General features: G+C 48.6%; 8 protein-coding genes across 8 annotated transcripts; 3 read left to right on the top strand and 5 right to left on the bottom strand.

Moving 5' to 3' along the window:
• Nucleotides 1-431: 431 nt before the first annotated feature.
• Nucleotides 432-2,797, top strand: BP5553_05735 (Dynamin-1-like protein-like protein; the record flags this gene model as incomplete). Its single annotated transcript, XM_032014358.1, has 6 exons — nucleotides 432-481; nucleotides 536-670; nucleotides 742-2,134; nucleotides 2,185-2,446; nucleotides 2,497-2,581; nucleotides 2,629-2,797. 6 exons carry the CDS (start codon nucleotides 432-434, stop codon nucleotides 2,795-2,797), a joined length of 2,094 nt encoding a protein of 697 aa, XP_031869039.1.
• Nucleotides 2,798-3,623: 826 nt separating this feature from the next.
• On the bottom strand, nucleotides 3,624-3,962 carry BP5553_05734 (uncharacterized protein; the record flags this gene model as incomplete). The annotated part of the gene is made up of 1 exon (XM_032014357.1): nucleotides 3,624-3,962. One exon carries the CDS (start codon nucleotides 3,960-3,962, stop codon nucleotides 3,624-3,626), a length of 339 nt encoding a protein of 112 aa, XP_031869038.1.
• A 1,144-nt stretch (nucleotides 3,963-5,106) lies between these two features.
• BP5553_05733 (Alpha-methylacyl-CoA racemase) lies at nucleotides 5,107-6,427 on the bottom strand (the record flags this gene model as incomplete). The annotated part of the gene is made up of 2 exons (XM_032014356.1): nucleotides 5,107-6,275; nucleotides 6,355-6,427. 2 exons carry the CDS (start codon nucleotides 6,425-6,427, stop codon nucleotides 5,107-5,109), a joined length of 1,242 nt encoding a protein of 413 aa, XP_031869037.1.
• Nucleotides 6,428-7,166: 739 nt separating this feature from the next.
• On the top strand, nucleotides 7,167-8,279 carry BP5553_05732 (uncharacterized protein; the record flags this gene model as incomplete). The annotated part of the gene is made up of 1 exon (XM_032014355.1): nucleotides 7,167-8,279. One exon carries the CDS (start codon nucleotides 7,167-7,169, stop codon nucleotides 8,277-8,279), a length of 1,113 nt encoding a protein of 370 aa, XP_031869036.1.
• Nucleotides 8,280-9,213: 934 nt separating this feature from the next.
• Nucleotides 9,214-13,664, bottom strand: BP5553_05731 (uncharacterized protein; the record flags this gene model as incomplete). Its single annotated transcript, XM_032014354.1, has 4 exons — nucleotides 9,214-11,354; nucleotides 11,670-12,706; nucleotides 12,757-13,378; nucleotides 13,484-13,664. 4 exons carry the CDS (start codon nucleotides 13,662-13,664, stop codon nucleotides 9,214-9,216), a joined length of 3,981 nt encoding a protein of 1,326 aa, XP_031869035.1.
• Nucleotides 13,665-14,409: 745 nt separating this feature from the next.
• BP5553_05730 (Spindle pole body component) lies at nucleotides 14,410-17,249 on the bottom strand (the record flags this gene model as incomplete). The annotated part of the gene is made up of 2 exons (XM_032014353.1): nucleotides 14,410-17,109; nucleotides 17,178-17,249. The coding sequence occupies 2 exons, from the start codon at nucleotides 17,247-17,249 to the stop codon at nucleotides 14,410-14,412; spliced, it is 2,772 nt and encodes a 923-aa protein (XP_031869034.1).
• Nucleotides 17,250-17,505: 256 nt separating this feature from the next.
• BP5553_05729 (uncharacterized protein) lies at nucleotides 17,506-21,225 on the top strand (the record flags this gene model as incomplete). The annotated part of the gene is made up of 10 exons (XM_032014352.1): nucleotides 17,506-17,653; nucleotides 17,713-17,973; nucleotides 18,030-18,648; nucleotides 18,706-18,843; nucleotides 19,430-19,523; nucleotides 19,574-19,644; nucleotides 19,802-19,911; nucleotides 19,973-20,249; nucleotides 20,302-20,345; nucleotides 20,396-21,225. The coding sequence occupies 10 exons, from the start codon at nucleotides 17,506-17,508 to the stop codon at nucleotides 21,223-21,225; spliced, it is 2,592 nt and encodes an 863-aa protein (XP_031869033.1).
• Nucleotides 21,226-24,595: 3,370 nt separating this feature from the next.
• Nucleotides 24,596-26,025, bottom strand: BP5553_05728 (uncharacterized protein; the record flags this gene model as incomplete). Its single annotated transcript, XM_032014351.1, has 3 exons — nucleotides 24,596-25,680; nucleotides 25,732-25,932; nucleotides 25,989-26,025. 3 exons carry the CDS (start codon nucleotides 26,023-26,025, stop codon nucleotides 24,596-24,598), a joined length of 1,323 nt encoding a protein of 440 aa, XP_031869032.1.
• Nucleotides 26,026-27,069: the final 1,044 nt, after the last annotated feature.

Below are 27,069 nucleotides of genomic sequence, written 5' to 3'. Positions count from 1 at the left end.
GATATCTGCCTGGAAAGATAAGAGCCGAATAGGTGAGGTGCTTCTAAAAGGCTAATAATAATAATGGTTAAGTTTGTAGAGAAGTACAAGTGGAAGCAGAAGTCCAAGCAAGAACGGATGACTTCGGACTCTCGGCAGAGTCCTACGGCGTGTGGCTGTGCAATCCGGTCACTGGATGAACGGCCGAGACACAACACAACACAGCAGGCGTAAGCCACAGTCCACAATCTGCGTCCTCCGTAAACGAGTCGCGCCAAGTTGCGTATGCCCTCAGGTCAATAATCCAAATCTCCATGCCGCCCGCCTACTCTACTCCCAGAACGCTTCACATATAACCCCTCGCCCTTACGCACCCAGTATTCCACTTATACACGACAGCATCTAACACCCACGAACACTCTCCGCATATTCGCATCGCACGCCCTTCTATCATGGCGCAAGCCCCAGCCCAAGGGGGGATCTCAGACCCCGGCCTCATAACGTCGGTACCCCCTGAATATCTTCTGATGCGCCGTTGGACTAACAAGATATGCAGACTGGTTAACAAGCTTCAAGATGTGTTTACGACTGTGGGTGTACAGAACCCTATTGATCTGCCTCAGATAGTCGTGGTGGGAAGCCAGTCGAGTGGAAAGAGTTCGGTGCTGGAAAACATAGTGGGCAGGGACTTGTATGACCGCCACATATCATACCTTGGGTCTGAAGATCACAACATAGGAGAAAGCTAACTGGAGATCATAGCCTGCCCCGAGGAACCGGTATTGTGACTAGACGGCCCCTCGTCCTCCAGCTCATCAACCGCCCAGCTGCAGCACCAAAGGCAAATGGAGTGAAGGAGGAGATAGCTGCTGGAGCTGATAAGGAGGCAAACGTTGACGAGTGGGGCGAGTTTCTACACATCCCCGGCCAGAAGTTCCATGATTTCAACAAGATCCGAGATGAAATTGTCAAGGAGACAGAAGCGAAGACTGGCCGCAATGCGGGCATTTCTCCTGCCCCGATCAACTTACGAATATACTCTCCGCATGTCTTGACGCTTACCCTCGTCGATTTACCTGGCCTGACCAAGGTCCCCGTGGGCGATCAGCCAAGAGATATCGAGAGGCAGATTAAGGAAATGGTACTGAAGCAAATCAGTAAACCAAATGCCATCATCCTTGCTGTTACAGGAGCGAATACCGATTTGGCAAATTCCGATGGGCTGAAGCTCGCACGCGAAGTCGACCCAGAGGGCCAAAGAACCATCGGTGTGCTGACCAAGGTTGATTTGATGGATGACGGTACCGATGTCGTGGATATTTTGGCAGGCCGGATTATCCCCCTCAGACTAGGATATGTGCCGGTTGTCAACAGAGGGCAGAGGGATATCGACAACAAAAAGGCCATCGCATCTGCTTTGGAGAATGAAAAATCATTTTTTGAGAACCACAAGGCGTACCGTAACAAGAGCTCGTACTGTGGAACCCCGTATTTGGCCAGGAAGCTCAACCTCATCCTGATGATGCATATTAAGCAAACCCTGCCAGATATCAAGGCCAGAATTTCAGCGTCGCTGCAAAAATACACAACGGAACTGCAAGGCCTCGGCGACCAGATGCTGGGCAACAGCGCAAACATTGTCCTCAACATCATTACGGAATTCACCAATGAATGGAGAACAGTACTTGAGGGGAACAGCACAGAACTATCAAGCATCGAGCTTTCCGGGGGTGCTAGAATCAGCTTCGTCTTTCACGAGCTGTACTCCAATGGCGTCAAGGCAGTGGACCCATTCGATCAGGTCAAGGATGTTGACATTAGAACAATTCTGTACAACTCGTCTGGATCGTCACCCGCTCTCTTCGTGGGTACTACCGCGTTTGAACTCATCGTCAAGCAGCAGATTAAACGCTTAGAAGAGCCAAGTCTGAAGTGTGCATCCTTGGTCTATGATGAACTCGTCCGCATCCTCACACAATTACTCGCCAAGCCAATGTTCCGACGCTACCCTCAACTAAAGGAGAAGTTCCATGCAGTTGTCATTAACTTCTTCAAGAAGTCTATGGATCCAGCGAATAAGCTTGTCAGAGATTTGGTCGCCATGGAAGCATGCTATATTAATACAGGCCATCCAGATTTCTTGAACGGCCACAAGGTAAGCAAACCTTCCTAGTAAATTTCTGCATTTCCGACTAATAATTACAGGCCATGGCTATCGTCAACGAGAAACATTCGTCCGCAAAGCCTGTTCAGGTTGACCCCAAGACCGGCAAGCCGATGGCAGGAACTCCAGCACGAGCAGCTAGCCCAACAATTGATTCTATGAATGATCAGAACGGCGGGTTCTTTGGAAGTTTCTTTGCTTCCAGAAACAAGAAGAAGATGGCTTCCATGGAAGCGCCGCCACCAAGTTTGAAAGCTTCTGGTACATTGTCCGAGAGGGAGGGAGTTGAGGTGGAAGTCATCAGTACGTCTCATATATTCAGCAGAGGTGGAAACGGCACTAACGATGATTAGAACTTCTCATCAACTCATACTATGGTATTGTGAAGAAGACCTTGATTGATATGGTGCCAAAGGCAATTATGCTAAACCTCGTCGAGTAAGTAGATCCCGAAGCTCTCGCAAGCTGCAATTAACATTCTTTAGATATACCAAGGATGAAATGCAACGAGAACTCCTTGAGAACATGTACCGAACCGATTCGCTCGAGGAGCTGCTCAAGGAAAGCGATTACACCATTCGCAGGAGAAAGGAATGCCACCAAATGGTAGAGTCGTTGTCACGTGCCAGCGAGATCGTCAGTCAAGTGCAATAGGCCAAGGGGGCCAACGGACGCGTGGACATGAAAGGCGAAGGAATATTCATTCCCGGCTACCGAGGGGAAACGGAAAGGGGGGAATCCACATGGCATAGATCTTCACAGCCCAGCATATTATAGTATGCCGGCACCCTAGATTTTTTTCTCATGGGCATCTTTGATATGATTGATACCTCTTTCGAACCGAGAAGTAGCTTATAACGATAGGGAAGTGGGCGTGGAACTAGTGAAGCACATAGCGGGGGTGCGCGATAGGGTTGAGAGTGGCGATACCATAGGGAGCCTAATATGTTGCGGTGGTCTTTTGAGCCCGAGAAGCATGTCACAAATTCTTGATGATGGCAATGACAAAGCACAAGGCGATTATGCTTGCTTGCTACGGGAGCGAGAGTTGATTTTATTGATGGGTGATGTGCTTGTTTTATTTGCATTTTTCCGTCTCTGAGCCAGCAGTTTCAAACCAGACAAATAGATAGGTAGTTACAAGAGATTCCCTGTGTGGTAAAATTCTTCTCAACCTTGCTCTGTGTACCTTGTCAGACCATCCTCTTCTCTGCACGTCGTATTCATCCATACCTGATGCCCAACAAAAGCACCACACCAGAAAGCATAATTGCGAATAGAAATCCAAGAACCTGATTCTCCGCCAGCCAAAATAATGCTCCCGCCGGTTACTGTACGGGGGCATCCTGCATATTTCACCATCCCCTGCATAGCCCCCTCATCCCTTTCTAATCAAAGAAATCCATACAATCCATACACTTGGGCATCAAGGCTTGCCTAGCCCAAGGATACACAAATGGTAGAACGCCGCCATTGGCATTTAAGCGCCTCCGAGGCCGTCCGCCCCGGGGAGAGATCCAGACTTCCGGTTCAACGCGTCCGCCTCGCATGGCGGCCCGTATCTGATTTCCAGATGTGCGGTGGATGTTCTGGGGCGGCCACTCGGGGGCGTGTCCGGGCTGCAAGGCTGCGCATGCGTGTAACGGAGACTTTCTAGTGCACCGGGGACTGGGACGAGGCAGGTCGCACTGATCAGATCTCTGTCGTACATGTCTTGATTTTGTGGGGATCTGGTACGAGGGCCGCTGTGCTGGCATATTCGAGAGCGAAGGGGTCCTTGCATGTTATATGGAGCCTCATCACGGATGCCCATTCCCATTTTTTATTGACATGTATGGAACCTTTGTCTGTGCTTACAGGATCTGATAATAATAGCGAATGAATGATGGGCAGGCCGTTGTGTTGGGTTGGGAGACAGACATTCCATATCAGATACTGGGCCTCAAGTGAGGCGTGGTGGGCCTTCAACCTTCCCGGCCGGGAGGATGCGTTGAGTTCAGTGACAAGTGTTCAGTTGTTTGGAGTGCAACACTCCCGTTTTATTTTTCGTTCCAAAGAAATGACTGGACGGTCATTGAATGGTGTGGGGAGGTAGGAAATCAGCAAGAAGCAGTATTTAAGAAGCGGTGAAAGTCCAGGTCGCGTTTTATCATATTCGATCAAATCCTCTGGAAAAGAAATATCCTGTCGTACGCAAGCCACCTTCAACCTTCATTGCTTCGAGATAGCCCGAGCTGACACCGGGCACACTTGCTTTTTGTCCTGCAAGCGAGATATTCAACTTGATAGAGAGCACCTATCCGTTATTTCAGATATTTGTTGGAGGGCAAGAGGTGGATCGGGAAGGGAGGCAAATATATCCGTCAAAACTTTTAAAAGAAAGGGGAAATGGCTGTGTCAACGAAGAATCTCCGGCGAAAGGGAGGACATCGATGTGAAAGCCGGAATAGTGACTTAGAAACTACGAGGTCGAACCACAAGACTGGCTCTGGACAGATCGACATGTCGAGAGGCGATCCTCCCTCGCCTCCTCCAAATCCACCGCCTAGTCCTTCGTAAGGTATGGTGTTGAATGAATAGCTCAAAAAGAGGGTTTGGTGAGTGGGGATATATGAAGACTTCCTTATATGTTCCCAACTAACAGACAATTACAGACACAGTGGACTTTTCTGTGCTTCTTTTGCGATGCGGATATCGTTTCTGCTTAATGCGACTAGAATGGAATGGGAAGGATATCTGAACATATGGGCGTATTAATCTTGGGATAAAGAGCTAGGAATGGGAGTCGGGAATAATAATGAGAGCAACACCCCGATTAGGACGTGTACGGCCTAGGACATTCTCCAGACACTTGTCAGAATTTGGAAAACTGCATAAACTTCGGATTAGGACTTTTGTTTAGACGGTATGTCGGAAATGGAATATCCTCTGACAGACAGATCGAATAGGACCAATATTCATAATCATAATTTCAGGGATGGCTTCCTCGCCAATCCACCATTCTCTACGTCGAAGTCCTTGCCACGTTGCCATCCTAGCCATTGCTTCAATGTATCTTCTCCTCCTTGGCCGGGATACAATGAATGCCCTCTGTAACCTCCGCCTCTTACCCCCGCTCCTTGTCCGGTTGATGGATCGCGAGATGGTTGGGCTTGAGAGATAGCAAAGCTAGGTGTTTCTCGAAGTGTAACTGCTGGCCGTTGGTCCCCTTCTCTGCTAGGATCTTTTTCCAGCTCAGGGTAGTCAAGGACTGGAGTGCAGCATGCATCCGTGCCGTCAAAAATCTTCTCCCAATCCGCTCTCGTTTTCTCCAGGAAAAGACTCGTGAATGTTTCTCTCAATGCGGGCCACGTATTCCTATCCTCTCGAGTCTTCTCAATGCCTCTCCCCTGAAGCCCTAGGCCCTTTACTAACAGTTTGAAAAACTGCGGCTCCAATGCTCCCACTGCCATGTGCTTCCCATCCTTGGTCTCATAAGTATCGTACCAAGGGCAGCCACCATCGAGTGTATTTTCTCCCCTGGTTCGATCCCACATCATCGTTTTCATCAAGATCCTAGGAAACGTCGCGAGATACGAACTCCCATCCACCATATTTGCCTCGACGACCTGCCCTCTCCCATTCTTCTCCCTAGCGAGTAAGGCCAGTAAAATGCCTTGAAAGAGTGTGGCTCCGCCGCCGGCAAAATCCCCAAGAATATTCGCGGGCGGGAGAGGTTTCTCGCTCTTCCGGCCAAGCATCGACAAGGCCCCTGAGACAGCAATATAATTTATATCATGGCCTGCCATGTCTTTGTACTTCCCATCGCGGCGAAAGCCCGTCATGCGGCCCAGGATAACCTTGGGATTGAGTCTAAGTAGCACATTAGGACCTAAACCCAACTTCTCCAGGACCCCCGGCCGGAAAGGATCGATGATGACGTCTATGTGTGGGACCAAAGACTTGATGAAGGCGATTCCCGAAGGAGACTTGAGATCTACGGCAATTGAGGATTTGTGTCGTGTGAGAAGATCACTTGTTGGTGGCGGTGGGGGAGCCCCCGATGCGGAAGTGTGAGTTGTGCTGGGGATGGCCCGGTCGATTCGTAGGACTGAGGCGCCATTGTCGGCAAGGAGAAGGCCTGCAAATGGTCCTGAAAGCCGGTATGTTAGAGATGGACGCTCATGTTCTCGCGGAGAAACAGTGAAGGAAATGGGGACAAGTCGACTTACCTGGAGCGAGGCCAGCAAATTCTAGGACACGTAGCCCCGTCAATGGAGGCGAAGAGAGAGATTGGGAGCTCATAGCGAGTGACCCGGGAAGTTCAAGTGATCCAATTCCAATTCCCAAAAGATAGCATGTAGCTTATCGACATATACAGCTCAGAGACCATGTTGGCGTAGGGGCAACGAGGCTGTTGTATCCTGTGAAACCAGCCGAGGTACATTGTAACACCCCACTCCGCGCCCTCAACTGCAACTCCATCTATCAATTCGGTTATCCCTTTGGCACCAGTATATTATATAATAAGTGGTAGTCCCCCTATGCTTGACTTAGCCAGTTACTCTTACAGCTTGATCCAACGCTATTCGTAGTAGCAGAGAGGCCCGAAGAACTAATACCTCAGTTGGGTATAGGTAGGCAGTGATGGGGTTTACTTCCCCTGATTGCTGTTCTATGACTGACCACCAATCCTTTGACAGTCTCAAGTTGTCGGCAATGCTACAACCAAGTTATTAGTTATTTTTTGCGCTGGAAGTCCAGCCATACAATCAATGAAGTGCCCAGGTGTATAATGCCCGTGGCAGTCGGGGCTACGGGTACTGCGTACGAGCATACCTTCTTACCTTAAGGAGAGTTCCTTCCGTCAGCTAGGTTGCAGGATACGGCTCTCTCATCATGATCATCATCTATCCAATTCTATATCCACTTGCCCTCGCAGCTGCAACCGCAGTCATTTCCCATCGCCACTCCTTTCAATTTCCTACATCCTCTTGTCTGCGTTCCATTTCCTTTAGATCCGTCGTCAAACCAGGAGTACAACATGTTCTCTACTCTTACCTCCTCTTTGATCGCCTTCTGGTGCCTTTCGACTATGACATCGGCAACCCCTTTCTCATATGACAACAACCCGCTGAAGAACAATTTCCCTACCCCAAGCAATGACCAGATCAAAGCCATTGAGACACAAGCACACGGCAGCCTGCCAAATACCGCTCCGCCGGCCACCGCCCAACAGAATACGCTGACGAGCCTCCGCCTCATCGCCTTCAACGAGCTCTTCGAGGTAGCTTTTTTTGCTGAGCTTATTGCCAATATTACCAATAACGTGGATGGGTATAAGATCAACGACGTCAGCACTAAGAAATCTGTCCTGGCCAGCCTCATCGCCATACAAGCTCAAGAGGAACTCCATACGTTGGATGCCAACAACGCCCTTAAGCACTTCAAGACCGACCCCATCCAGCCATGCCACTACGACTTCCCAGTCTCCAACCTGAACGACGCCATCGGCCTTGCGTCAACCTTTACCGATATGGCCCTTGGAGTTCTCCAAGATGTGCAATCCCAACTAGGATCAGATGGCGATATCGGCCTTATCCGCGGCGTAGGGGCAATAATCGGCCAAGAAGGCGAGCAGAACGGGCTTTTTCGCCAATTCGGAAACAAAATCCCCAGTGCCCTGCCATTTCTAACGACTAGTACTAGAGACTTCACCTTCTCAGCCATAAACCAAAACTTCGTCGTCCCGAACTCGTGCCCGAATATTAATGTGATCGACCTCAAGATATTTTCCCCTCTCACTGTGGACAGTGAGACACTTAAAAGCCTCCAGCAAAACCCCAAACCAACAACCTTGAAGTTCAGCTTCCAACTTCCTTTGGGTGGTCCTAAGCCTGAGTGGGGATCTGACTGGACCGGCTTGAAGCTTGCATATATCAACCAACAGAATATACCAGTCACAGAGAACCTTCACAACGTCAAAGTCAACACCGACACTGTCTCATTCGAGGCACCCTTTCTATTTGATGCTGCAACATTTGGCAATGGGTTGACAATCGCAGCTGTTGCCTCAGCCTCAGCTGATTTCTCATCCCCTGACAACATTGCAAAGGCACCTGTTGTCTTTGGACCTGGCTTGATTGAAGTCAATTAGAATAGTGAAAATGGCATGAGATTATGGGCGGGTTGTGATGGAGCATAGGGAGGATATAGCAAGAACAGAACTGCTTTCAAATACGTCTGCGCTGCTTCATTTCGTGACGTAAAGGTTGGGGATTTTATTGCCTATCAGTGAAAGAAGACGAACAGGAGTGGCAAGGAAATAACCTGTCCGAGTTTAATTCAAATCACACATTTTTAATCGTCTTTCGAAGTCCCGCTGGTCCTACCTGCTAGAGTTCTAGTTTTCATAACATGTGAACAGCTTAAAAATCTAATAGCAAATTACTCAATTAGATTAAGCAAAGTAGTTTCAGCCGAAAGTAAACAACCTAACTAGGTTGGGTAAGGCTTTGCTTTGTATATATCATAAGTGTAGACTGTTCTTGTTTCGCTAGTGCTCATTCTAGCTAATTCGACCAATTCGGTCTCCCCATCTTGAGTCACCTTAACTAACAATCCAGCCACTTTAGCTACCACTTCAACTGCTAATTCGACCACAAATACCTCGCCCAATATAACAAATATTACTGTCTCTTTGACTAACTTAAACCCTAATAGCCCTAGCTTGAGAATGACTCAAGCGGAGAGTAATAGACGCATAGATAGCAATATCCTCAACGGATATTTAGCATCATGTAGTAGCCCCGATCTATTACTACATATAATGTGAGCCTTGATATGTAGAGTCAACAACTACAAATTTGTGTTAATAAAGCGTCGTTTCTCTGAACTACTCGAGCGAGATTTACTAGGAAAGACAGCAAGAGAAAATTAAAGGGAGAAAGACATAAAGCCAAGACGCCATGTTAATGCCGCCCCTTGCCATACCTACGCTATGCTAACAATATAAATTTCCAACAGATGCCTAATGGTTTCCCAAACGCCATTGCCATCATACTCTTCTGGCAAGCCAAATTGTGCGTTTCTTAAGCTCGCAACAACTCCCATAATGCCTCCTGCTCCACAAACCCATGATGGATAACATTAACCAACCACACATCGTTACTGACTTGCTCAATCAATTCCTTACTCCTACTTCCCTTGCTATAAACCCTTCCCCACTCCTCCCAAATCCCAAACGCCTCTTCCGCCCACGCCCGGAAACTAACCTCCTCAATAATTGTAGGAGTGACGATTTCCTTGGCCGGAAACGCACCCCAAGTAACAGCATTGGTGCCGCCCCTCGCGTCGCCGGTCACTGAGGATAGGTAATCGCCTTTGATGTTCGACGCGTAGAAGGAGACTTGGGGGGCGACTTCGGGGGAGGTAAGTTTTGCGTGGAGATCTTTCCAATCGTTAGATGGGAGGAAGAATTCTACGAATGATTTTTGAAAGGCGAAGCCATTTTTGGGACCCCAGCCGAAGATCGGGTCCGAGGAGGGGACGCCGTTGACAGCTGGTTGGGAGGCGACGGTCCACCAGCCCTTCTTAATAATGGAGAGGAGCTGCTGTTTGATAGTGTTGGTTTCTTCGTTGAGACCTTCTTCGCTCCAAGGTAGGGCGGAAATCTCGCCTTCGATATGTCGGATGAAGAGGGATGTGATGTCTGACACGGAGGTTGGGTAGCCCCAGAGTTTGATGGCCTGATTGACAGACATATGGAGACTTACTCCATAGCCGTCAATTTCACCGTACGCCGGTGATCGGGCGTCTCCCCACCTTCCGTTGGGGAAGTCATCCCATGTTGCTTCCCGGCCCAGGCTGCCCTCCCCTTCCGATATTGCCAGTGTGTTAGCACGGCTAATAATCGGCTCCACAGGCTCACTGGCCTGCAAGGCTGAGGTCTCGTAATTTGGGTGTGAGATTTCTGGTGTGGTGGTGATCACCCGGTTATGTGGGTCAGAGCCTGCAAAGCTCTCTCGACGGGATGGTTTCTGTGAACCGTTAATGGTGAGCAATGGTAGAGGAAGATCAAACTGTGCAGACTCAATATCTGAAGGCGAACTAGGTATTAGATCCGTCCGTTCCAGAATAAAAGATACTGCTTTCTCGAGGTTGAGGGTGTAGAAATGGAACCCTCTGGGAGTTGGTGAAGGTGTCTTTTTGATATGTGTGATGATCTCGCTGAGGATATCTACCCCAGCTTTCTTCACCAGTTCGTCGTCACCTCTGACTGCATCTAATCTCGACACAATACCCGGAGGTAGGGTTGCATGGCTAAGCTTTGTCGTCCTCTTAATCATCTGGTAGCTCTGAATAGGCATCATGCCGGGTATAATTGGGATCGTCTTGAAGGCCTCGCTCTCATGCTCCCTTAGCCTCTTCTCAAAACTGTCGAACGCGTCCACGTCGAAGAATAACTGGGTCATAATGAAGTCCGCGCCGGCCTGCGTCTTCTCCACCAAATACGGGAGGTCATGCTCCAGAGACTGTCCCGCAGGATCGCCCTCATCGGCATGGCCCTCCGGATATGCCGCAACTCCGATACAGAAATAGTCGCCATATTGCTTCCTAATATATTTCACCAAATCGATTGCCCACACAAACTCCTCGTTCATTGCTTCGGAGGTCTGACCCTGCTCTTCGGCTTCTCTGTACTCGTCAGGCCGTGGCGGATCCCCTCTTAAAGCAAGAATATTTCTAATCCCTAGCGCCTTCGCATCCTCCAAAGCCTTATCCACCAATGCCCGGTTCATATTTGTGCAGGTAAGGTGCAAACATGTTGTGAGGCCGAGTTCTCGTTGGCATAGCTCGGCCAGCTCGAGAGATTTCGTCGCCGTGGATCCGCCTGCTCCCCAGGTGATTGTGACAAAGAGGGGATGCAAGGCTCGCGACATGCGGTCGAGTCGGGCTCGCAGGTTGGAGGAGCCCATGGCGGTCTTGGGAGGGAAGAATTCGAGGGAGAAGTAGTTGGTGTTTGGCGGCAAGGCCGCGATCTTGTCGGTGATTTTCTCCATGCTTGTGTCCAGCGCTGTGCAGGTGCCGTGGAGCTCTGTATGATCGATGCTAGGAGCTTCGGTGACGTTGGAGTTGTGTGAAGAGAAAGGGACGTGGAGGGGTATTTGGCGGTTCATCGCGTCCGTGGGGGGCGGGTGAACTTCGGGGAGGCGATGGTTGATCTGCTCGACTACCAGAACTGTGCGTACTCCGTACCACTTACTTACCTACCTACCTAGGTACCTACATATGTAATGTATTCAGTTATTATTATACCTGTGATGTGGGGAAGGGTTGGTGGGGGACTGCTATATGTGGGACGCGTGGGACTATAACAAATCAACATTAAAAAGCGTTCCCGTCGTGAAGGTATCTCTATTTGTGTGGGCTATGAAATAATATCACACGTAAATTGCGTATATTAGCTCATATCGTGAATTTGGAACAAAGCCATTGATATCTTCTGCACCTGGGGGCTAGAGGAGTTAACAAGCCCAATTCATACCTAAATCCACTAAATCCCCCGGCATCACTTGAGCCCGAGCATTACTCTCGTCATCGTCATCCAGTTCATCCTTACTCTTAATCAACCAAAATGCTTTCACACCCTTGGCAAAGCTCTTTGAGCATCTCTCAACTTCCTCTTCAACGACAGCGGCAAAACACAATCTAAAAAACTGCCAGCCCTTTTCTGCCGCGATCTCTGGCGTAGGACTGAAAATCGCCCCTGGAGCAGCTAGGACCAAAAATGGCTTCCTAGTCAAATACGCCCACAAGGCCGTGGCCAGCTGTGGTCCATCGAGCTGCCCCCATAGCGGGTGGGAATCAAAGTGCATTTGGATCCAGACGAACATCCCCGCACGTGGCCAATCGAACGAGTACATTTCGGTTTTGGAGATAACAGCCCAATCGCTATCCGATGATTTGATCGGTGTACCCTGTTTAAGTTGGAAGCGGCCGGCTTCGAGAAGATCGCACATCTCGTTCATGCGGCGCTCATAAGCGCCTCTTAGGCCCTCAAGCCAGCGGACCCAACCGTCAGTCTGCCACCCTGAAAACGTGCGCTGCTCAAGCCTGGATTTCTTGGAAAATTCTACAGCCGCAGGTTGAGGACCTATAAGTAATTCAGCAATTACAGATTGCACGAATCCAGAGGGCTGCTGAGTCGATGACTCGGTAATTCTAGTGATTCGTTCAACAATTGAAGGTTGTGCGGTGATCCATCCTAATCGGCAGCCTGGTGCTACGGTCTTGGAAAATGTATCCAAACGGACGACTCGTCCATCGTGATCCAAATTCACATAGGAAGGCACAAGGCTGTCGAGAAATGGATATCCAGTAGATTTCCCCAATTTGTGTGGGGCTTGAGCCTTGGGAAAAGTCGTTCCACGAGCTTCAACTTCCTTGCCTATTGCCGAAGGGTATTGGAGATACCAGTAGGGCTCGTCTTCGATTATTATAACATCATATTTGCTACACAGAGCATATATCTCCTCTCGGCGTTGAATCGACTGTGTCCCACTTGTAGGATTCTGGCCAATGCTGCGAGAGTTGTTAATAGTACGCCCTCCTTGATAGGAAAGCCGACCTACGAAACCGTATACATCAAATGGGGCCTTTTGCCCTTCGACTCATCCCAATTTTCGAGGACATCCGCTAGGCCACCAGGACCTATAGCCAGCATACCCTCTAGATCCATCTTGACGGGCACAACATTCAACCCTCTCGGCTTCGCCGTTTGAATTGCATTCATATACGCGAATTCTTCACACAGTAAGCCTTCACGCTCTCTAATCCAATCCCGTTCTTCAATCCAAATATTGCTTAGCGCCTCGATTGCTTTCGCAAACCCATCCGTATTCCCATTTGTAAGAATGATATCGGGTCCATCGAGGTATGGGCAGTTTGGGTGCAGATTCTCACGTGTAAATTGTCGGAGAAAGGAGTATAACGGCGGATAACCCTGTGCCTGACCATATTGAAGCGCAGTTGCTAGATCGATCTTTTCTAGTAGATTCTGGATCGCAGAGGTGTGCGGAACCGTTAGATGGGACGATCCTAGAGCATTTTGAGGCTTATCGATCGAGGTGGTGGCAAGCTTGTGAGCGAGTTTGCTGGAGCTATTTGGATCATTGGGTGTGGGCTTGAAGCGCTCGGGTCGTGCAATCTGCGCTTCGAGTGTGTCAAATGGAAAGAGTGCTTCATTTGGGAGGCCTGCAATAGGTATGGCACCAACAAGTCAGTTGAGGTTGTAGCAGGGCGATTTCAAAGTCAAACGGGAAACCCCTTGGTTAATCAACAATGCGAAATGGGGCTTACCACCGGCCAGGTTTCCAATGCCAGGAATCTGGAAATACTTGTAGAAGTCCTTCATGTCACTCGCATGTCTCTGCTGGGTAACTCTGGAGTAATGATGACTTAAATCCAAGGGCGGCTTTGGCCCTGTGTTGGCTCCTGTCTCATCCACTCGGGAGACATATTCATATTCAAGACCTGACATATTTAACATAAAATATAAATAGATGGTGTATATGGGAACTCCAAGGAAGAACAACAGAACGCAATTCAACAGAATTGATAAGCACGAGGGCACCTCGAGCGGAGATAAGAAATAAAGCCATCTTACAAAGCAGGCTCGGAGATCGCTAGCCGGGATCAAATACGAGTGCTTCGTACACTGAACCTAGGTCGTCGTGTGAAAATGGAAGAAACCTCGCGACATTCGTGTGTGTGAAAGCGTGATATTGGAGTTGAAAGCAGCAATTGGGATCCGTGGGATAGGAGGCGCAAAACGGATGGATGGGATCGACACGTTTAACGCTGTCTCACATACCCGATTATTGCGTGCTGCAAGCCTGATTGATCGGTTACACTTTGTACTCCATACCAATGGAACCTGGCGAGTGAAAGCAACATAGGGTTTTATACCTTAATTGAACATCATAGGACTGTGTGAGTGTTTGAGGTTTGCTTTATTTATATGTATGAGAATATTCGGTATACCGGGCCAGCATTAGAACTGGATGTGATGATGCACTTTTGTCCATCACGTTGTGCGGACCACGGAGTAATATATTCTTAGGGGCCTGGTACCTAAGTACTAAGAACACCTATGCCCAAACAATTCCTGGAGGGCATCTAATAAAGTCTTCAACTTGCTATTTTCGTCGCTGAGAGTTGTGAGTTAGAGCTAAAACCCGTAGCAGGGACATTCTGCCAGCTTGAATTCCATTTAAAGTGGGATTCTAGTACGATCGTCCTATCGATCCATTCCCATCCCCAAGCCCAGCCTCGAGCATCTCCCCCAGCGTGTCCCAACTCCTCGCTTCCTGCCCCCCACCAGCCCTAGCAACACCCCTCAACCCATTCGCCACAAATCGCACCAATCTATCAAAGTCGGCTCTCATTTCTAGAAGCTTCTCAAAATATGATAGTTCTGTCTCATCACCTTCGAGTAGAGTGGATGAGAGAATACTTAGATCGATATCTTTTTCTTCGTCGTCGCTGGAGGCTTCATCCTTGGGATTAGCCACCTTAAGATTCCTCGGGCTGAATTTTGACGGGCGGCGTGGTTTCTGCGGAGTATGTAAACCTAAACTTGCCATTGACAAGTCCATCATTTCCTGTTGTCGGTCCATGGTATCTTTAGCCCCAGCAGCGTTAGCAGCCTGTGCATCCTCGAGTTTGATCGCTAGATCGAGAATCTTGAGAATAGTTTTGTGAATCAACTCCAGTTTGCTGCCAAGTAACGCTTGGTTGACTGTGGATTTGATATATGAGGAATGGACTTGGACCATAGAGTCTATATCGACGGCTGCTTCTAAATCCTCTCTCATTTTGCAAGAGCTTGGCTCCAGTACAAGGCAAGAGATATAGTAATAGAGCGCTTGGATGAACCAGAGCAGCCGAGTACGGAGTGAGTAATAAAGAGAGCGTTCGTCCGAGCTGCTTGTTATCGTAAGAAGGTCGGTTGCTAATCGTTGGCGGGAGAGAATGTGGGAACTTCTGCGAATCTGAATGAGGAAGGTAAATATCCGCTGATAGGAAGATATAGTGTCAGGAGTCAAAATGATCTGGATAGGCCAAGAGAGCTGGTATTTGAGCTCAATGATCGACAAGACCTTGACAGTTCTCCTGCATCTTCCGATATCCTGGTTTTTTCGACTCAGAGGCAAAACTGCAATCCGAAGACGATCAGGACTGACGGATGGCAATGTGCCAAAAGCTCCTCGAGCAAGCTCAGTAAGTGCAAATCGGTCGTTCCAAGTAACATCCAGAGTGTCCAATTTGTCGTACGAGGGGTTGGTAAATGCTGACCCCTGCGCTCCATCAGCCATGAAATAAATTCCAGAAAGGGCATCAAGCGAAGAGCACAACCCAAATTGATCGAAGAGAATTTTACGAAGGGTGGATGAAGCATATTGATGTTTGCTTCGAATCCAGGCATCGAATGCTCCATCGAAGAGCTCGACGAAAGGCACCAGTTGGAGGGCCGCGGGATTGCACAATGTTGCGAAATCCAAGCTCGGTTCAAGGATCCTCTCAAAAGATTCCATCAAAGAGACTTTATTAAGATGCTTGAGAACTACGACGCTCTTGCCTGTAGTAAAAATCTTGCCAGCGGCGGCCTGAAGAAAGTTTGGAGCGTGTAATGTACCATCCTGAGTCTGACGAAGTTTAAATCGAGCCTGCCAGATGGATAATGTGTCCATCTCTCCTGAAGATTCTGCAACGAAGAAAACCTTGTCCTCCTTCTCTAGCTCCCCTTCTTCCATCCAGGTCCGAATCGGACGGAGGTATACCTGAAAACACTCGAAGAAGAGCGTCCCCATGAAGGCATACATTTCTTCGTCGCCACCCATTTGTGAGATGCTAGCCTGCTCATATAACATCTCTAAGTATCGAAAAGCATGCGCGTATGGTTCTGTATCCAGTCTCTTGGTGAGTTCAGACAAGCAGATCAACGATCTTATATATGAACTGATCTCTTCTTTAACAAGTAAAAGACTAACAACAACATCATCAGCAGGGTCAACAAAGCGCTCCTGAATCCGAGATAGCAGACCATCGAATTCCGCAATATGTTTCAGGATGGCGGCTTGAAAGACTTGAAGCAATGGTATGTGCTGGGGGCGAATGGCCCAGGACTTTAAGAAGGTGATAGATGAGCCATCGGCAGCCAAAGACTTGAGCAACTTCCGGAAAGAATCTGGGGATGCATGCCTGAGAGCATAGCCTTTGCAAGGTTCAAAAATCTTAGAACCCTCAGTCCTTACTTCAAATAACGAAGTTGGAAATCCGGCGAGCATGAACAGGACTTCACGAATGGCCTGGAGCTCTGTGATAGGTTTCTTTACCGTTTCCAGTTTGACCCCATTGATACTCGGAGTTTTGAGCCAGAACTGGGCCTCTCGTAGTTCAATCAATTTCTCCTCGCTGGAAACGTCCACTACATGGTCATTGGGATGAATGTCCACATCATCCTCGACGCTTGATTGAGTGGTGGTCTCGGTTGGCATAGATATATCAGATAAGCCATCTTCATCAGAGCTCTCGGCACCAAAATCTACGTTTCGCCACACATGTTTGTCCCGAAGTAGAGGATCATTGGCAGCGAGATCCTTCCATCTTAACGGGGTCTCCGTCTGCGGCTCCGGCTCTTTTAACAAGTCGAGGTCTTTGAGCTTGGAGTTTGCAAGCGGTTTATCGGATAGCTCAAGAAGCAAATGTAATATCTCAGATGACCATTTCCCCTCCAATCTTGAGATTTTTTGAAGCCGCTCTTTCAGGGCGTCTGCTAACTGGTCTTCATTGTAAACGCGGAATTTCTCGTCCAGGCCATCCAGGCGGTTCCAAACATCGAATTGATTCGTCCGCGGATAGTTATGATTTCGCAGAGCTCGGAGGGCAGACTCTTTATGAGCGTTGAACTTTGCGGGTTCGCCCTATCTAGCGTGTTAGTAAAATCAATGGAAGAAGAGATGCAATGCAATGGGATAGCTAGAATGCCTACATCTGCAGAAGCCGAAGTCAACAATGCTACCAGCTCATCGGTCAGAGCACCAAGCTTCGCTATATGCGCCATAACTCGGGGCGTCACACATTGTACAAGTATATATGAACAATGAGCATCCAGAAAGTCAAGCTTTACATGTCGACGACAGCTGGTGGACGCGACTGGAACGCGACTTTGGCGCCTCAGGCCAATTATCTGCAAGGGTTCGGTGACATCGACGTCTTCTGGGTTTCGGTCGGCAAGAGCCGCAGGATTGCTGTAAAGGGGATAAAAGTTATGCGCGGCAGAAGACTCCCTTCGAAACACAAACAATCCTCATCACAACATGGCCGTAGCACGACCGATTAGGGTGCTGGGTTTGGCAGCTATAATACTATGGGTTTTCTTCCTGTACCAAGTGTTTGGTCCGGAGAGGGCCCAGAGAGGTCCTGGCGACACGCTCGAGAACATGGATAGGGAACCAAATCTAGATCGTATGTGCCCCTTAACTTCAACCTCCGCCTTGTCCAGGGCTGTACTGATGACGATATAGTTACCGGAGAACCTGAAGGGATACTGCATCGAGCGGAAGAAGGATATGCACCTGGTGCTGAGGGCACGGCGCGAATTAATGCGACCCTTCTGGCTTTAGTACGCAACGAGGAGGTTAAGGGGATGGTGCAAGCAATGCAAGACCTGGAAAGGACTTGGAATTCGAAGTTCAACTATCCCTGGACTTTTTTCAACGATAAGCCATTTACAGAGGAGTTCAAGAGGCTCACGAAAGCGGAGACGAAAGCAGAATGCAGATACGGTACGTGTCGCTGTTGGCCCTGATCTGTATCGAGGCTAACAATGTTGCTATTGCAGAGGTGATTCCAAAAGAGCACTGGGACGTTCCATCCTGGATAAATGACGAAATATTCGCCGAGTCGGCCAAGATCCTACAAGAGAACGATATCCAATATGGAAACATGAAGTCGTACCACCAAATGTGTCGCTGGAATAGTGGCCTTTTCTACAAACACCCGGCATTAGCCAACACGCAATTCTACTGGCGGGTCGAGCCTAAAGTTCATTTCTTCTGCGACGTCGATTACGATGTGTTTCGATACATGCAGGATAACAACAAAACCTATGGGTTCACCATCTCCCTCTTCGACGCCCCTAAATCGATCCCTACACTATGGCCGGAGACGGTCAAATTCCTGGCACAACACCCGGAGTATATGAATGATAATAACGCGATGGATTGGTTGACGGATAGCCAGAGAAGACCACAACACAATCAAGAAGCGAACGGGTACTCGACCTGTCATTTCTGGTCGAACTTCGAGATTGCCGATATGAATCTCTGGCGTAGTCAAGCGTACGAAGATTATTTCAACCATCTTGATCGCGCCGGCGGCTTCTTCTATGAGAGATGGGGCGATGCGCCCGTCCATAGTATCGCAGTAGGTCTGTTTGAAGATTCAAGTAAGGTCCATTGGTAAGATTACTGTTTCCCAACCCCTCGAGAACATTCAACTAACCAAGCCCCCGTTAGGTTCCGCGACATCGGATATCAACACATCCCATTCTTCAACTGTCCCAACTCGCCGAAATGCAAAGGCTGCGTGACAGGACGGCTCACAGACGGAGAATCCTTGCTGCTGAAGGAAGATTGCCGACCGAACTGGTTCAAGTATGTTGGGATGGGATGAAGAACGACCTAAGTCCTTCTGCCCGTTGTATTATCAGTTTGCGTTGTTTGAACGGTACCGTGCAGTGCAGCACGATGCGTGTATGATGAAGCATTGGCAAGGCGTTCTGGTAAAGGCTGGGGGTTGGAACCGAATCATAGAGGTTCCCTGTATTGTAATGGTTGATTTCCTTCTCGACATATCTACCAAACCTATTCCTCAAGAGAGATATCCATCATTTTCCTCCGCGGCTTGTTCATTCTACGGAAAAGCGCCAAAGGCCACCGTTACTTACCGAGCCCGGCTTTCATAGCTATCTAATTTACCATCCCTCCGCCACTGGTTCATTTACCCTGAATCCCATCTAGACTTTCCGCTTGATTGCCAGTGGTTATGATAGGTCCCACAAGATTCGCCTGAGGTTCATCGGCAGGTATATTATTAGGCCTATCAAGTTACCACATTAGTACCTCGTAAGTTACGTAGTAACGATAGCACGACTCAGCATATACTACACTACAAGTACGTCCATACGGAGTACGTACTGTGCTTCGTAGTATGAGCACCTTAGATGCTATGTTTCACCAGTTTCGCTCCGCAGCCTCGTGATACTGTCGGACGAGTCATAGCTAAATTGGGAAGGTCCGCGGCAAGGCACTTGAGCCCAAGTCCAAGCTTACTGGTACGACAAGTACGACAGAATTGCCATACAAAATTATTAGCATGGCACAGTACGGGTACTGGGCGCGCCAAGTTCTCTGGGGTTCATGGTATGGCGTCGTCGTTGGTTGGATTTCGGCTCTGTAAGGATTTAGGGCTGACTTCGTGGTTTTGTACGTACGTTTACGGGCGTATGTGAGACGGTGTAGGTGCCAGGCGGCCCTCCCCTTTGTTCCATTTAATAAGCCGAGGTCTGGACGTTGCTGAGATCTTGAGTCACTGAAGGCCTGAAGACGTTAGAAAGGATACATCTAGCAGCATGGCCAGTGAAACTTTTGACGAGCGAATTGACCGGGCCGTTAAGGATAGGGAGATCCCTGGGGCTATATTCGCGGCTGGAGATGCGGAAGGTATGTTTGTGTTTGGTTGCTTTCGTTGTGTCTAATAGATGTGATAGCTAACCAAATGGAGGGAAATTCTATTCCGCCAAAGCCTTCGGGCATCGTTCTCTCAAGAATCCCTCCAATCCCGACCCTCTGACGCTTGATGCCACCATGTGGCTGGCATCTTTTACCAAGCTGCCCACGACAGTTGCTGTCATGCAGTTTGTTGAGCGCGGCCAGTTGAGTTTGGATGACGATGTTACAGCAATCCTACCGGAACTCAAGGGCCTAAAGATCTTGACCGGTTTTAACGAAGGTACTGACAAGCCGATCTTGGTCGAGAATACCAAGACCATTACTCTGAGGTACGCTTGAATCTACTGGTAAATCTATATGGAGATTTATTTTTGATAACAGACATCTTCTCACCCATTCATCCGGCCTTGCATACAATTCGATGAGTGAGTGCCACCGTTGAATCATATTGGATCGAGTGCTTACTCCGTACCAGATCCACTTCTCGCCAAATATCGTCTCCAGGAGGGATACACGCCCGGTTTCTTCATCAGGGATACGGTTCCGGTAGCCCACAGGGACCCCCTCATAGCCGCACCCGGAGAAAAATGGGCGTACGGCGCAGGACTTGACTGGGCTGGGTTGATTGTGGAGCGCCTATCTGGTATGACACTCGAGGTGTATGAGAACAAGAAGATCTGGGGCCCACTGGGAGTTAAGAGCATGACCTTCCACATCAACGAAGCACCAGCTATTCTGGAGAAATTTACCGATATGAGCTTGCGCAGTGGCGGTCTCGCCGCTTGGGGTAGCGCGTTAAACCCAGAGGGCAAAATGGTATATACTGATGATGGTGTTTGGAATAGGGATACTCCTGGTTGCCACGGCGGCGCTGGAAGTTATGGCAATCCGGTCGATTACCAGAAGCTGCTGCATAGTCTTGCTTCAGATGATGAGAAGGTTCTCAAGAAAGGAACCGTTGATATGATGTTTCAGGATCAGCTTACACCAGAGTCCAAGAAAGCCCTCAATGAGAACCTGGCCATTCCCATGTTCAATCAGATCTGCGGCGGCGTCCCACCAGGAACGGTCGTCACGTTTGGTCTCGGCGGCTTGATTTACCTGACAGATATGCCGGATCGCCGCAGAGCTGGGTCGATGAACTGGGGTGGTTTGCCGAACTTATGTTGGTTAGTTGATAGGAAGGCAGGCATATCTGCCATCTTGGGAAGCCAAACCATTCCCTGTGGCGACATCAAGACCAATATTCTGTTCAAGGCATGGGAGCAGGACGTGTACAAGAAGGCTGGGAAAGCGGACTTGTAGAATACGGGCTGTGGGCTCCAGGTGATTAGACTTACAGTGGCACTTGAACCCTTCCATCATAGCAGGGAGCGAGGTTTGGAGCGGATCTGAGTTGTCCAGCATCCTAGGATATGTTATTCATACAAGTACTTGTATCGTCATAAAACTTCGCTGCTCGTTTTCGAATACAGTCGCGGGAGACCGTGGAGTAGAGTGTCTCGTATCAGTTCAGTTAATTGAGAAGATATGACCAATTCCACCCAGACCATCTCCAGCGGGGCAACTCGGGTGCTTTCCGTTTGAATCTGTACCTGGTCCAGCCACCAAGCCACTCCCGCTGGATTGCCGGGTTTCTATGGATACGGTTAGCATGTGTACTGTCAGCATGATGTCAATGCGCATGATGCTTGGCATACGTAGCGACATAGGGAAGGAACCCCTTTTACGCCCTTGTTTTGGTACGACAACAACACCACAGCCCAGTGGCACTGCGATGAGGCACTGCGATGAGGCACTGCGACGGAATCCTTATGGAGGGGCTTTGTATGCTGTCATTCGTATAGAGAGTATATGGCCCCCGTTTATACGAATTACTGCTCGCACCACACTCGGAGTCTCAGACCGAGAGGGAGGGCGCTATCGATCGAATTTTCTCCGAGTTTCTTGCATTTTCGTGGCTTCATTCAAAGACACTCTGTACAGGCTGCACCTACACCTTTGTCATCCTGCCAGGTCGTACCAGTACGAGTTTGGGGAAAAGGATGATATCTACAGGGTTGCGATGCAATTCAATCCTTGTTTTGAGAATCTGGGGCTTCTCCACCGCTGGCAGCCGTTGTCCGCACTAACTTGGTGGGTATGATGTGAACAACAAGAAGTGATTTCAAAGGCTGCAGGACTGTCTCAGCCAGCTTAACAGAAACAGGTAGCTCCTGGATATGACCAAGTTGTTTAGATTCACCCGTCTTCACCAAATCCCGGAAAAGGAAGGACAGAATTAGCGCTGTCCCGCGAACATCTCCCAGCACCCTTCCTTGTTGATATCTTTCCATGGACTCGAGCGAGGGAGGTGCCTCAACAACTGCGACGGGAAGTATACAATTTGTGGAGGGTACAAGTACTTTGTTCTATCTTCATGCTAGCCAAATTCAGAAGAGGAGCACGGGAGCTGCTCTTATGCTACTCTATCCCTCCCGCCTCATGACATCGTTTATGACGCCTCTTCATGTCATGATCTACAAACTCATTCCTTTTGCTCTCTAGCGCTGCTACCCTGCTTTCCTTCCCCCTTTTCCTTGACTGAAATATGCTGGACAGTTACTGTAGATGATTGTGACGCATATCTTAACAGATTTACGGGCCATGGCTACGGTGCAGGCTGCGTGGTTACGAAAGTAGGAAGCTGGGCGGTGGGTAGCGTTCAAGGGTGCAAAAGTGGTCTCTCATAATTGGGGGGAGGAGATGCTCGAGTAGACTGAGGTATGTGATAGCAAAACGGTAAGTGATGGGCGAGTTCCTAAGTGCAACCAAGTCCTGTTTATGACTCCATGAGGCAGGATGACGACATACGTACATAGCCCAATGTCCACCATTCCCAGCGCGTGCGCTAACTTGCATCGATCAACTCGTCCATCAAACCCCCATGCGTGAAACCCACTGGGGATGAGCGACTATCCATCTCTAGAGTCCATTAAGCCCACCACTTCCCCAAGGATCTTATATCTATTTACCACTAACACCTTCGTCTTCTATGCCAAACCACCTCAGGTACCATTTATACTAGCCAAATATACACTTACACTCTGCTCTCTTCTGTAATCCTACCCCATCACTTCAACCTCGGCCCCTGCTTCGCGCCTCAATTCACACGCCAACGTCGCTTCTCCTCAAACCGCAAACCAACCCCTCTTACGCAACGGAAATCAACGCAAAACCAATACTAAACGAGATGCCGACGACTTCTGCCACCACCACCTCACAAATGTCAACTAATGGCACTACACCCATCCGCGAAACATATAACAACACAATTGAAGACTCCTTCTACTCTCTCTCCACATACGCCCAAAGTATGCATAAACATACCAAGAAGCAGATGGATGCTTTGACGGCGAGTTTGGGTGGTGGGCAAGGGGTCAATGGCAATCTGACCAATGGGGACCGGGAGATATCTAGTTCCAGAGGTAGAAGTCGAAGTGATGTTATGAATGGGTGTTAGATGCTCAAATTTCAGTTCGGGCTGGGTCTATGCTTTGGACAGGATGGGGACGATGGCAACATATAAGCATGGCGTTCGGGGTATCTATATATATATATATATATAGGGTTGGGCATTTTAGCGTGTGCGAATGGCATTTGAGTAAGTGTTTTGCTCGTTTAACAGCTGCTTACAATATACCCAAGCTAGGCTAGCATTTGACGAAGTTGTCATACCATTTCCACTGGTCACTCTCTTTACTGTTGCTACACCTTTTCTGCGATTTGGCTTTGAAATGTTCTCAAAGCGTCAAAGGTAAGGGCTTGTTGAATGTGAGTTGGAGCATCTAATTATCCGCATCCTTCTTGCTAAGGCCGCACATAAGGGATCTCTAATTTCGCTTTCTTTTCATGCTCTTGGCTATTGAATTCGCTTGAGAGGCAAGTTTTGAGGATGGTCTTGGCTTCTACAGCCTTTTACAACCCTTCAAATATATGTTGAGCTTCTTCAAGGCATTATCAAGTACCAGGACTGACCGTCGCTTTGCTTGATGATTCTTCAACTTTGGCATTTATTAAAGCATCGGAGGGAGGTATCGTCTTGTGTTGTTTATCCGACAACGATACGGGGGAGTGGTGTTACTGCGTGGGCTATGTGTAAGGTTAAAATGGATTAAAACAAGCATAGCATGGGAATATGACGACTGATCGATATTCAAACGGTGTTGTTGGGGCATTGGCGAGTTTGACACTTAGGAGTGTCCTGAAGTTTCAGTCTGGGCAAATAATGTATTCTTCCAAGTCATTATCATTTCTCATAGGAAGAAGAGCACATCGGAACCAAGGGGATTCTTACAGCTAATGAAATAACACACAATTCGGCAAAGTGCAGAGGCAGTTCTGATGAGCCTACTAAATCTGTTGTTACATTTCCCAAAAACTTACCCTGCTGGCTGAAAACCGAGAGACAACAAAGAGGTCATCCAAGCCAAACTTACACTATCATCCTAGCTTAGTGCCTGCTCACAGTTTCGCGAAAAGCTCAGGCGTTTTATGAGAAAGCGATCGTGCGCGCCATGATTCCTGTCCCCAAGTTAAAATCGGTACGCAGATCTTTTTCTAATCTGCCATTCCACAATATGAAGGGCCACCAAGGAGGATATCCAAGCCAAAATAGCACATCACAACAACTAGCTCATAGCTTCGCAAAAAGCCCCTGGTACTGCTCCTCTGCTTCCTTCATACAATCATGCCCATAAATCATCTTCTGCACATCCGCATCCGCCCACTTATCTGGCACCGCACCTTGCTTGTCCTTGAGCGCTGCAAACTTCTTGTCGCGCTCCTCCTTTGCAGACCCGGCTCCGAGATGCAAGTCCCTTCCATTTGCCGCCGCAAGCTCCACCAGTGTCTCTGCACGGTCTTTCCTCAGCTCTTGGTAGACACGGAGAGATTTATTGATGCTTTCGGGACCCGAGTCCGGGCATTTATCGAGCACAACGCCTAGCACGGCAGCATCTTCAATAGCCTGCGCAGCTCCTTGCGCAAGATGTGGAAGCGTGGGATGGCATGCATCACCAACGAGGGCAAAAGAGCCATGGACCCACGTAGGAAGGGGGCTATGAACCCGCAATTTCCACTCACAAACATCACCATCCGGCACAAGATCTAACATTCTCTTGATCATCGGGCAGAAATCACCAAACGTCCCCAACATCGCAGACTTGGATCCTTTTGTGGTATACGTTGCCGATGGACCAGCCGCAAAATTCTTGTCTGGCTGCGCGGTAGAGATGTTATAGATGGTCTTGTTGGAAACGGGGTACGCGATGATATGACGCTTCTCGCCAATCCACCTCGTAACGACATCCCTATCGATCAGTTGCAGGAGTTCCGGATCGTGAGCCATTTCTTCACGTCGGAGCATGATACGGTATGCTGCTTGGTCTGTGTCGAGGACCTTTGCATCTGGTGCATTGATCTCTTTCAGCATTGCGGTACGGGTGTTGCTCTTTATTCCGTCGGCACCGAGAAGGATATCCGCTTTCACGGTGTAGGGCTCCCCGTTGCGGGGTTTCATGATGATAGACGGCTTGGGGAGGAACGACTCTACGTCTTCTACCGAGGTTGAGAAATAGAATTTGATGTTTGGCTCATTTTTACACCCTTCATATAGGGAACCGGCGAGCGAGGCCCGATGGCCTACCATGTGCGGGTATCCATATTGCTTCTTGACGTACCCCAAATCGACACGGGCCAGTTCTTTATCCTCATCGCCCTCTGTTTTTCATCAATAAGTTATAAGATTGGGACAAGTAGGAGAGGACTTACGTCTAATGCTTGTTTCTGAAACTACAACAGCCTCCCTATCGATGTCGGCCCAGACACCTAATCTATCCAATATTCTGGCCATGTTTGGAGCAAGTTGAATTCCTGCTCCCACAAAGCCGAGATTTGATGCTGTCTCATAGACCTCGATTTGGGTAAATCCTTTCTTCGCCAGGGCGAGAGCCGTGGCTAAGCCACCCATTCCTGTAAATCTGAACTCAGCAAATCTGTTCATACATGGATACTTACGGGAGACTTACCCGCCCCCACAATGACGATACGTAAATTTTTGTCCATTTTCACAGAGAATGTCTTATAGTATAACCGGCCTGCGTTTGCAAAACCGATACTTGAGAAGCACAATTTCTAGCGCAAGGTTGAGGCCCCTTCAACAATGGATAGAATATGAAGACACTGGAGAACGCCCTGGACGAGTGGAAACTGTGGATTGGATGAGCACACCAAGTCTTGGACACAGGATAGAATAACTGGTCAATCCTGACTTACGTATATATATAAATTGACCGACGTCGGACCACAACGGAGGGTTTTGGTGTCCGACTTACGTCGTCAGGACGTGAGGTGGGGGACAGCGGGACTTGCTACGGCAACAAGGGGAATAAAGTACCCCTGATAGTGGGATGTCACGTGAATACCTCTAAAAATGGCTCTCCTTTTCCAGATCGGGGATAATATTTACCCCGCGAAATATATATGGCAGATGTTTCGGCAACACAGATTTCGAGGGATGTCGGATGTTCAAGTTCAAGTGCAGAACGGGGGAGGAGGACCACGGCGATCTTCGACTCCAGGCCCAAGGACAGAATATATTTTGATGATTAAGCTTTTGGAGTAAGGCGATGGAGGGGCAGAGAAGATACCTGCGAATTATCACCTGGCTTTATTTGATTCCCTTAAGAGTCCGGATGTTCTCGATAATGTGGGGCTGGGTGAACATACCGGATGAGATGCCGGCCATTTGGAGCCGGCGATAGAAATATCTTCCAAGCCCCACATTGGGGATTTGCCGAGGTGTTCATAGTATAAGTGCGAGATGCTATATAATATAATAGGTGATGTTGAGAGAGAGAAGAGGTTGACTTATTATAAGTTAGTGAGAATCTGAGGAGCGGACACGCCTTCACAGGGCTAATGGGGACCGTGTATAAGACATGTCCGATTAACGGATCCTGAAATAATATAAGACAAAACATTTCGGAGCAGCTTTGCTGTTATTTTGGGTTTAATTGTTAGCTATTGTTATGGGAAATATGATCAAGTAAATGAAGCTTTATAAAAGGTACTAGGTGTTTCCCTTCCCACCTATAGCCGAAATAATTA

The sequence above is a fragment of the Venustampulla echinocandica genome (genome assembly GCF_003357145.1).
Source record: "Venustampulla echinocandica strain BP 5553 chromosome Unknown scaffold_3, whole genome shotgun sequence".
NCBI lineage: Eukaryota > Fungi > Ascomycota > Leotiomycetes > Helotiales > Pleuroascaceae > Venustampulla > Venustampulla echinocandica.
The sequence above is the reverse complement of the archived record's forward strand: the minus strand, read 5'-3'. Positions and strand labels throughout refer to the sequence as shown.